Genomic DNA, 11515 nt, shown 5'->3' with positions numbered 1-11515 from the left:
TACACAATCTCCTGGCATAATCGGTTGGATGGACGTTATGCTCGTCATTACAGATTTTGTTAGTGTAGGAAGACAATGATTAAAGTAAGAAAAGTACTGCTTCAAATATAGTCCAAATGCAGAACCCCAAACCCCAAAGAGGTATAAAAAAAGAAAAAGAAAAGGTCATTCAAAATGTACAAGAAATGCAGATATACTCATGAATGGGCTGACTGAGGCTGCAGCCATGACTTTAAGCCAGGAGATGGCATCAGAGGGTAACACATTTTCAAATCCAGTACAGCACCTTTCAATTTTCCTTTTGTAATAATCTCTTTAGTGGTGAAGCTGTCATTATAGCCTCAAGGCTTTTACTTGAGTTTGGCAAACACAAAGTGGACTTTGTCCCTCTTTTTACTAAACCACTTTGAATTTCCTTTATGAGGGTGACCCAAAAGAGGAAAGAAACAAAGAAACGCAAAGATGAATGTGCAGCCATGCGTCGGTTCCTCAGCAGCCTTACTGGCCTCTACTGAAGAATCCCCATTGTAAATGCTAAGAGTGTCTCTGTAACCTGTAAACTCAAACAGTATTTTGTGTTGAACTTTCCTATTCGAATGCAAATAAACATGCTACCAGAGTAATTTTGTCAGAGGTGGCATTCAGTACCCAGATTGGAACAAGCAACTGTTTGCCTTCAGGTTTGGTGGGCGCCAGCTACTCCCCGGATGGAGGGAGATGGACCTGATGGGGTGAGATGGGACTGGAGCCAGTGGGGGGCCAAGTGGTTTGGCTGGACTTCCTCTTGCAGTGCTGGATTGGGGTCCTATTGTCATCCAATGTGGCGTTGCTCTTGATTCTGGGTCTAGTTCTCCAGCTGAGGCTCCTGCTTTGGGTTGGGTCGAAGTGCCATGTTGCTGCTGGGGCCTTGAAGCTGGTTGGTTGGGGGCATGGAATAGGGTGTGGCCCTGCCAGGCCTTAGGCAACAGCTCTTCACTCGTTTGATATGGGTTTGTTTCATGCTAGGCTCTTCAAACCAGCACCTACCACAATTTGGGTGTGTCATACAACCCCCACATTTAGGTGTCTCGTAACAACACACCAATACTTCAAATGTTTGTTTGATTCATCCTTAACTGTATCTTCAGCGGCCAATAATCCTTGTTTCTAACATGACAGATGGACGGCCCGACAAGCAACTACGCCTGTCGAATGAACAACACTGAGTTTAATTCAAAGGTACAACCTCAAAACTCAATTTCAAGTTCAGTCTGAAATGTAGCAGTGCCAGTAAAACAACAGTAGGTAAAAATAATAGAATTTGTTTTTGTGCGGCCCAGTACCAAACTACCGGCGGCCCGGTACCGGTCTGCACCCCGGTGGTTACCGACCACTATGCCTTAGCACCTTTGCAACCCTCGTGAGCACAAGTGCTTACAAATGAATATACATTTTTACTTAAACTTTTCAACACACTTCTGTTCACATCGAAAATACAAATATTTGCTGTGTGTATACGTGTTCCCCGTGGCTCCATGTAGTGTCACATTGTATCCTGATGTGTGACTTGTTGCAAAGAAAACTTAGTCAGTATGTTCAGACACATTTTTATTTGGTGTGGTAGCAAAAACAGCACCTCGGGACTACACTATCAAGTGGGCGCTCTCCTGGTAGGTCAAACAGTTACAGGACACGCACAGGGGGAGCACATGCACTACCTATGGTAGCAGATATTTTTGAGACACTGGTGGGACACTTCAGCACGTTCGCATTCCTTCGACTATGCAGCTGTTCACCAGAAGGGGGAGCAGTCCTTGGCGAGATACGTAGATTCAAATTTCGGATTTGCCTTCACTTCACCGTCACTTTCAGAGAAAACACTCAAATATCAGACATACAAAATAGATTCTTTGGTCCCTTTCAGGTAATTGGTAGCGTAAGGAAACTTTATTGCTTGTTGTTTAAAGTTCTAAGGGAGAGTGACTGACAAGCTTCGGACATGTTAATTACAACAAAAGTTAGGTGGGATTTGAAATGTAAGTGGGAATACTACCAAAGAGAGCTCAGAGCAAGTGGCCTAGGGACTAAGGCTTCTCAATCCTCGATGACTTCGGAGGATTCGGACACCACTCGGCCATCCTTGGTTTCGATCATTTTGATGACCACGTTCTTCTTGGTCTGGGTGCTGTACCCGCTGCCGCTGCTAAAGCCGCTCTGACCGCCACCGTAGCCGCCGCTGCTATAGCTGCTGCTGCTGCCGTAGCCGCCGCTGCCGCCGTAGCCACCACTGCCATAGCCGCCACTGCTATAGCCGCTGGAGTAGGAGTTAGAGAAGCCGCTCTTCAGGGTGTCGCCGTAGCTTGCTGGAAGGACACAGGAAGGTTCAAATGTATATGTCCATGTCTATGTCAATGTCAATGTCTATGTATATGTATATGTATATGTATATGTATATGTATATGTATATGTATATATCGGTGGTGCATTTTTCATTGTACAATATAATTTCTGTTTTCTGTTTCACAGGGTTAGCTCTCAGGCAAAAACACATTGAAATTATTTTTTTCTAAAGATGACAAAAACATAGTTTTATTTAAATCCATCTACCTAATCAAAATCAAAGCTAATCTCTATTTGTGTGCATGTGTGCTGGGGGTTGAGGGGGTGGTTGTATGTGTCTCATAGGCTTCCAAACAGCTGCACCGATTTTTTTTAGAACTGGCACAGTCAGGCCTCCAGAAGTGTCTTTAGCTAGGTTTCCCATCAAGACACTCCCAATAAATACCAACAAAATTGATAAACATCTGATTTCCTATGGCCTGCTTTCAGGAAGTCTAAACGCCATCTAGAGGCCAAATTGGGTACTACAGCCCCCAACTACTGACCATTCAAAGCAGCCAAATCCAATCTCCTATTGCCCTGGCAATGCAGTGCCATTTGCTTCTGTTCGTAAAATTAAAGCCAAATGCCTCTATCAAAATACGTCCGGAGACCCTAAAACCTATTAGGGAACATGAAGTTTTGGTGTACCTTATTTTCATTTTATGGTGTTCGAATGCAAGCTCTCAGAATCATGGTTCACTTTGCAATAAATACAGAGCATCATTTCAATGAGTGTGAATAAATGTATTTTTGTAACTTTATTGTGTAAGTAGCTTGCATGTAAATTGCCTCTCATGATTTACCATGCAAATATATACGTTTGATGTAAAGCACTTACGGCAGTTATGTAAGTGATTATAATTATTAATTGATCCAACTAAAGTTTTAGAAATATTTGAGGCATGCAAATTCTATGATACCGATCTTGAGCAGCTAGTGACACCTATACCACATACTGCACCAATACGATTAGCAGATAAACTTACCATCCCTCTCAAAATTGGACTGTTTTTTTTCCTTTTTTGAGAAATAGCTTTAAATCCCAGCATAACATTTTTTCCCAAACTAATACATTATTGAAGCCAACTTTCTACAAATTTAATTTCTGGTTCCTGATTCAGAAGTCAGTCGATATTGGTATGGCTCGCTAAAAAAGGCAATGCCTATATCAAAACCTGGTATCTGCACTTATTGTAGCAACTTAAGAATAGCAAATCAAGTTTTCATATCCACTTGACACTTACTGCTCTGTTTGGAAATGTTGATGGCCTTGATGCCATTTGCGAGCCTGTCTTCCTCGCCCTCCAGCAGCTTCCTGTAGGTGGCGATCTCGATGTCGAGGGCCAGCTTGACGTTCATCAGGTCCTGGTACTCGCGGATCTGGCGGGCCATGTCCTGCTTTGCTCTCTGCAGGGCGTCTTCCAAGTCCTTGATGCGGCTCTTGGCGTCCTTTACCGCCAGCTCTCCACGCTCCTCGGCCTCTGCGATCTGAGCCTCCAGGTTAGCTCGCTGAGGAATGATCAAACGGTTAGGGCACGGGTCAGGAACCTATGAAGCACGAGCCAGTTATAGCTCTTTTCATGAGTTTATAGGGCTTGGAGTTCAAATACAGCTTATGCAAATGTTCTCTGTGTCGTTCCAATTTTAGTATATGCAAAGCCAAAGCAACAATGGACAAAAAGTTTCGTCCACAAATATATGACAGTTTACAGTCATGGCGTTACAACAACAGACCCCATTTTTCTTGTACGTCTATGGAATCCTGTATATGGAGGCCCATTAAATGATGTATGTGAACTGTTGAGACACTTAATGATGAAAACCCACAAAAAAAAACCAACCAAGCACAAAGAACAATTTAATTGGGTGAGAGGTAGGGGTAGGCGCATCTCTGCATACATAGCTTGCTCCCTTCCCCCGAGCACTCTATGCGTAATAAGAAAATATATCTGTATATTTCTCATTTTTGGTGTATTTTGACATCTTTATAAAATAACTCTGCTTGCACCTTGTTTCAAAAACATTATTTATGAAAAAAATAGCAATCAAAAAGAGTCTCAATAATCTTAAGTATCTGCAGGAGTGAGGGACATTTTAAGGGGTTTATTTGTTGAAATGATCAAATCATCAAATGTCACACAATGGACTAAAACACGCTGAAGAGTTAGCTTTTGAGTGGAGAGCGGGTTTGGCAATTTTGTTGAGTTTAAAAAATACATATAAATATATGCTGTGGCTCTCTCTCAAAAAAAAATTAAATATTTTGCTCTCATGGTGAAAAGGGTTCATGAGCCCTGAGTTAAGGGGATGATGGTTGCTTGGGTTTGAAATGTAACACTTAGGATTTATCCTTACCTGTCCTTTGACGCCGTCAATCTCTGATGTCAGCCTCTGGATCATGCGGTTAAGGTCGGCGATCTCTGTCCTGGTGGCCCTCAGGTCATCTCCGTATCTGTTAGCAGATGTCTGCATCTCCTCAAACTTTGAATTGACAAAAATGAAGCTTTGAATTAGCATACCTGAGAAAACATGCCATGTCAAGTCAATTAATCTTTATTTGTATAGACCTGAACCTACAAGGATCGGACCTTGGTATTTGATGTGCATCTAATTCCACGCACATGGACGCCAAGTCTTAAGAGGTTAATAACAAAAAGTCTAAAAGGGCTGCACAAACAACATTCCCTAATCTAAAACCTAGATAAGGGCAAGGAAAAAAAAAAAAAAACCTCAGGATGACGTAAATAAGAAACTGAGAATGCCCGCACAATAGTTAATCTCTTGGATAAGCCCCAATGGATGTTGCAATGGCACCATTAGACAAGAAAGAGACATAATTAACATTAAATGTAGGCAATAACAGAATGTCCAGTTGACAGATTCCTGCTCCGAAATATTGACCAACGCATCAGGTTCTATAGAAAATTAAAGGTTCTATAAAAAAGATAGAGAACTGCTATTCACCTTGGTCTTATACCACGTCTCAGCTTCAGCACGGGTACGGTTGGCAATGTCCTCGTACTGAGCCTTCACCTCCGCCACAATGGAGTCCATGTCCAGGTTGCGGCTGTTGTCCATCTCTACAATGACCGATGTGTCCTTGATCTGGCTTTGAAGCTCACGAAGCTCCTGGATAAGAACAATAACACAAAGTATGAACTCCACCCTGCTTAGGAACGGCATCTGCAAAAAGTAAGGAAAGAGTTGCAGAAAGCGGAAAAGCCTTTTGTTTGCATACCTCCTCATAGATGGACCTGAGGAAGTTGATCTCATCTGTCAAACTTTCCAGCTTGGCCTCCAGCTCGACCTTATTCATGTAGGCCTCGTCAACATCCTTGAGAAAATACAAGATTGGATTCAGTTGCAGGGTAAGGTGACATTTTAAACAACCCTTTTGTTGTGGAGAATTACAGGAAAGTAAATGATGAGATTTTTCCAAGATACTTAAAAAGGAATTTTCTTTTGTCATTAAGTATCATCATTTCAATGGCATCTGGGTAATAAAGCACAAAAGAGATCTGACCTTTTTACTTCCATTGGTTGGGATTAGTTCTGCGAATTAGGGATGAATCAATCGATCCAAGATTTGAAGATTCAAATTCGCACTTCTATTGACTATTTCGGTTCTAATTGTGTAGATGTTTGATATTTTTTGACAAAGATTTTCCTTCAATAGGATCGAACGCGAACAAAATGCATGCCTACACAGTTCAGCAGTTAGTATGTGAATGACTCAAGACAATTAAATGGGTGAAAAAAACCTGCCCACTCGCAGAATTTTTTTCTCATTTCATGTATTATTTTATTTATTTTAGTATATGTTTTGACTTCTTTTTATAGTAAAAAAAAAATCTGGGAGAGGGCTGATCATTTTGCTCATTTTAGTTACTACTTTTTTCCAATTTTCTTATTTTACTACTGGCCTGTTTTACTATTGGGTATTAAAATATTTTTTATAGTAAAATGAGAAAAATAAGATGGAAATGAGCATTTCTGCTTTCTTTTAAGTATTTTATTTTATAATTTATCTAAATACATGTTGGGTGGGTGGAACCCTTAACCACTATGGTCGTAGGGGCACCATATCTGTGGTGTCTCTCGGGCAAGTACAGCCTGGGGGCGCCCATCCTTCCAGGCTAACAAATGTTTTCAACCGGTCGAACTGGGTGGGTACCTTGTATATATTGTAAATAATTCACGGAATAAGTAAAACAATTAAACATGAAAAGCATATATAATAAACACGTTAAAGGAGAAAAGTAGTATTTTGTATGAGTATAATTAGGTGAACACAAACCTTTTACATAAATATATTTTTTTTCTTATCTTTCTAAAGTTTTCAAACTGGATTTTGTGCAGTGGAAAAACATTCACACATACTCAAAATGTCCTTGAAATGATTCAAGCTGAGGAATGTGAGACTAACATGATAACAAACTCATTGTACAGCGTTTTTCTTTTTAAAGACAAATCACGCAATTATTCCATGCACGGACGCACACATACACTTTCACACTATAAAAAGCACATTATACTTGTAGCATCTATTCCAAAATTTTCTTGCAGTTTTAAAATGCATGGAATCCAACTCACCTTCTTGATGAGGACAAAGTCATTCTCACACTCTGTACGCTTGTTAATCTCATCTTCATACCTGCCAGACAAAAATACATTTTAAATTTCCATCCACGACGTGGATTCCAAATTAAAATGATGGCTGAATTATGCGCAAGTTTAACACTAGGAGGTGCAAGTCATCCATCCTAAGCGCTCCCATAGGAGTCAAATTAATTCAAGCAGAGGTTTGCATATAGGACATGTGCAGGCCTGCATGATCATGATGTGCAGCCATTTATGCATTAACAATATTATTTCCCCTTCACTCACTTGTTCTTGAAGTCCTCAACCAGGCCTTGCATGTTGTGCAGGTCAGCCTCAAGCTTCATCTTGTCGTTTCCAAGGCTGTCGAGTTGCCTGCGCAGGTTGGCGATGTAGGCCTCGAACATGGCGTCGATGTTGGAACGCGTGGTGGTTTGGCCCTGCAGCAGGTTCCACTTGGTCTCCAGCATTTTGTTCTGCTGCTCCAGGAAGCGCACCTAAGAAACAAATTAAGCCAAGCAACATGTGAGCAGGAAGAGCTTATAGATAGTTCAAGACTATGTGTTCTTAAATGTGTGGTGTAAAATTAACAATGTCCAACTGAGTTCAACAAGCCCTTATAAATTTCCCACCACACCTATCTACGTTTATCTTACTTTTAGCAAAGCTGTTTGGTGTGGAACAATAGGTATGAGGAATGGGGGTAGTGTGTGGGAGGCTGGACTGTGACTTGATACTTGTTATCGCAGTTATTTGTTCGTGAAGCATTAAAATGTTAAAAGTAAGTAAGAAAAGAAAGTAAAGACTTTAAATACAGTCTAAACACCAGCCCAAACCCACAAAAAGATGAAAAAGAAGAGTTTATTCAAGCATATCTAAGAAATGCACGTTCTTAATGAATTAGCAGACTGAGGCTGCAATCATGAATTTAAGCCAGGAGATGGCAGCAAAGAGTAATAAAGTTTCAATTTCCGGAAAGCACAATTGAGAGGTGGGGTGCGTTTTTTAAAGTGTCCTTAAAGTAAAATATTTTTTCTATTAGGTTAACAACGCCCAACTGAGTTCAAAGGGCCCTTGTGCATTGTTTTCCACTGAGCATATCTTCTTTTATCATACTTTTTTAATCTTGCATCAGAGCTTTTTGGGACAGAACATATTATTATTATTGAATAAGAAATAGGGAGGTGCTGGAGAGTGACGTCATGTTTCGTGCTCACATGTTCCTTTTTTCTTTTAATTTGTCAGGGTAGCATGAACATGGTGAAACTAAGAGAAGGCCTGCTTCTAGCAGTGTACAAATGCTCATCTAAACCCCTTAAGAAAGAATACAAAAAGAAGAGTTCATTCAAGCAGATCTAAGAAATGCTGTACTTGCACGCGCATCATGAATGAGCTGACTAAGGCTAAGATCATGACTTAAAGCCAGGAGATGGCGGCAGAGAGTAACGAAGTTTTAAATTCTGTAAAGCTCCTTTGAACATTCTGACCTGAAAAAATCTGTTTTTATTTCCTTGACTTTTTCCATAATTAAAAACAGAAAACTGGCTTCAAGTAAATATTATGAGTAAGCCTGATATTATAAATACAAGCGCCACCTCCTAACATCCATCAAGCCCTTCACGCCTCCTGTTCGCCTTCTATAGTCTTTGTTGATCTTATCTGCCTTTGGAGCCTTGCAGGTTGCCTTTTAAGAAAGGAAGGCCTGACGTTGGACATGCATCCAGACTGGGGAAAAGGGGGAGGGAGCTGTGATTAGGCCAGAAGTTGGCAACCCAAAAATGTTGAAAGGGCCATATTTGGGAAAAAAAAAACATATACATATACATATATATATATATATATATATATATATATATATATATATATATATATATATATATATATATATATATATATATATATATATATATACACACACACATATTTAAGCGTTAAGAATATTGGTCATGTCATGTAAGTCCTCTTACCCTCCATTATCAAACATTTTTGAAAAAGAGTCAGGGAGCCACTAGGGAGGGCCAAAGCTGCCCCTTGCTGATCCCCGTATTAGGGCAACTGTAGGCCCGGCTGGAAAAATACTGGTGATGGAGGAACAGAGTGAGTTAACCCATAACCCCTGTGCCTTCCTGTTTTTGCAAACGAGGCCTTTTGCAGGCAAATGAAGGGAGATAGGGTGAGAGAGAGAGAGAGAGAGTGAGAGACAGAGACAGAGAGAGAGTAAATATTTAACCATGTGAAAGGTGTGACAGAACAGGTTGGGAGTAGAGTCCACAGGGAATGGCCTTCAGGTAAAACATTTTGACTTGCTCCCCAATGTAACACATTTGCTGGCACTATACTGCTCAGTTTCACAGCTGCTTGTGAGAAGAACATGAAACCAGCAGGTCTTTTTAAATATTAACCCGCCGATGCGGCCTCAGAATGCACGCAGTTCGGGAGTTAAGTAGATTAAATAAAAAAAAACGTGGTGGGGGAGTGCCGCTTTCAGTTCTAAAGTCCGATGGTGGGGGGTTTTGGGAAGTAAAGCAGGGCCCCACCCCAGCCAGTGAGGAAGCCATACCCAAGGTAACTACATTGTGTGACACGCCCTTAGTTATCTCGGACTTTTTGTTTCTGCATGAGCAGACGTGAAAACCGATGCCGGCTACTCTGCTTACCTTGTCAATGAAAGAGGCGAAGCGGTTGTTGAGGGTCTTGATCTGCTCCTTCTCTTGGGTGCGAACAGCCTGGATGGTGGGGTCGATGGCCAAGTTGAGAGGGGCCAGCAGGCTCTTGTTGACGGTCACGGCCGTGATGGGCGCCTGGCCTAACCCCATGCCGCCCCCGAAGCCCATGCCCGAACCGCCCATGCTGGAGCCCAGGCCGTAGGAACTGACACTGGTGATGCCGGCCCCTCCAAAACCAGCCCCTCCGAATCCCCTGTTTCCACCCCCGTAGGAACTCCTGACGCTGAAGCTCTTGCGGGCGGTGATCCCTCCGGAGCCGGAGTAGGAGTTGCTACTGAAGTTCCTTGGGGCAGAGGAGCTCCTCACGGTGTAGGAGGAGGTCTTGTAACTGGCTGCCATTGTGAGCTTTTAGTTTTTGCTTAATTTCAAATGAAGGTCGGTGAGGCAGGCAGGCCAGCAGAGGGAAGAGAGACCAGAGTGGATAGGAAGGGATGTGACTCGTGAGGAGTTTTAAAGCGCCTGTTGCAGTGGGAGGAGACATGGGTGAACATTCATTGGCTGCAGGTTTGGGCTTGGGCCTGGAGGCAGGCCTGTAATATTACACTCCTGTGACACATTGTCAGTCACTGAAAACCATTACCTGACCTTTCTACAGGCTTCCATGATTTTTGAGAACTTTTTGGGGGACAGAATTTTGGCTTCCCCAATGTTTGTTTGTTTTTTTATATTTATTAGTAATGTTCTTTTGGATTGTTTTAACATTACACTTTTAAACGTTACTATGATTAGCGCTGCCTGAACGAAGCTGCGTACAGTAATTTCCGGACTATAAGGCGCACCATAAAACCCCAAATTGGCCTGAAATTAGAAAGTGCGCCTCATAATCTTAATTTGTGTTCTATTAAATAAATTATTTCAATTTAAAAGTATTCTTTTTTTTAATAAAAGCATATCTTCTGCAGTAATTTTAATTTCACGCCCCTTATAGTCCAGTTAAATTAAACACATATCACAAAAATACTATTTTTGGGGGGTGCGCCATATAGTGCAGAAAACACAGTAATTTGGAGCAGGGTTTCTCAACCGTTTATTGAGCGAATAAACACTTTCTTTAATTAATACATTTTTTGCCTGTAGAGAACTTTAAAAACATTTTTTATTGAATAATGATAATAAATTAACAAATAATAAAGGTAAATAAAATAAGCTTATGATAAATACAATATAATAATAAACAAATATATGTATTTTAAATTTATTCCTGTCCAAAATTTTAATTTGTGAATACTGGCAATGTAATTCAAACGTATAAAATAAATAAATATATATTTTATATTAGAAAAATATTGAAATACATATTAACATTGATATTTAGGACCATTTTGGTTTAACATTTTGTAAAAATACTTGAAATCAACTAAATTATATGCCTATCTCAGCCAAGTTCAAAGTCATCTTGAAACAAAATTAATTACCAAAGATATTTACCTGTAGTACCTAATGAGCAGATAATTTTGCGACCTGGTAATGAAACCAAATAATAAGTGAAGTCTCACATGGCAAACTTTTTATCATTTTCGTTGTATTTTTCTTGCTTTTTGACCATTTTCTGCAGCTCAATAGGCAAGTGTGCAACGTTGGGGGGGGGGGGTTGCTGCGCCTAAATAAAAAAGCCATAAACAGAAAAATATGTTGAGGAACATTGCTTAACAAGGAATGTTTGATTGAATAAAAAACAAAATTTCAATTAACAATTAAAACATCTGTGTGGGTAATGTCTAGAATTTGATCAATCAAGCATGTTTTGCCTCTCTGTTTATTATATTTACTATTAGTATCATGTGAGCAGTAGTCACGTTTAATAGATTATCATGCATTTCAATACGACA

The 11515-nt window shown here is 40.5% G+C and overlaps 1 protein-coding gene across 1 annotated transcript; it reads right to left on the bottom strand.

Moving 5' to 3' along the window:
- Positions 1–1570: 1570 nt before the first annotated feature.
- Positions 1571–10124, bottom strand: krt8 (keratin 8). The gene is made up of 8 exons (XM_088331982.1): positions 9618–10124; positions 7249–7457; positions 6955–7015; positions 5600–5695; positions 5326–5490; positions 4717–4842; positions 3606–3870; positions 1571–2342 (listed from the first exon to the last, which is right to left on the bottom strand). The coding sequence occupies exons 1-8, from the start codon at positions 10023–10025 to the stop codon at positions 2074–2076; spliced, it is 1599 nt and encodes a 532-aa protein (XP_088188108.1). The 5' UTR covers positions 10026–10124; the 3' UTR covers positions 1571–2073.
- Positions 10125–11515: the final 1391 nt, after the last annotated feature.

The sequence above is a fragment of the Urocampus carinirostris genome, chromosome 3, assembly GCF_059441175.1.
Source record: "Urocampus carinirostris isolate Australia breed hairy pipefish chromosome 3, RoL_Ucar_1.0, whole genome shotgun sequence".
Lineage (NCBI taxonomy): Eukaryota > Metazoa > Chordata > Actinopteri > Syngnathiformes > Syngnathidae > Urocampus > Urocampus carinirostris.
Note: the sequence above shows the minus strand (reverse complement) of the source record. Positions and strands in the feature narration are given on the sequence as shown.

Coding starts and splice junctions, on each gene's coding strand:
- krt8 (XM_088331982.1), bottom strand. CDS start 10,025: ATGGCAGCCAGTTACAAGACCTCCTCCTACACCGTGAGGAGCTCCTCT. Junction 5,696..6,954: donor ACTTTGTCCTCATCAAGAAG/GTGAGTTGGATT, acceptor TATTTTCTCAAG/GATGTTGACGAGGCCTACAT. Junction 3,871..4,716: donor TTGACGGCGTCAAAGGACAG/GTAAGGATAAAT, acceptor ATCATTCCTCAG/CGAGCTAACCTGGAGGCTCA.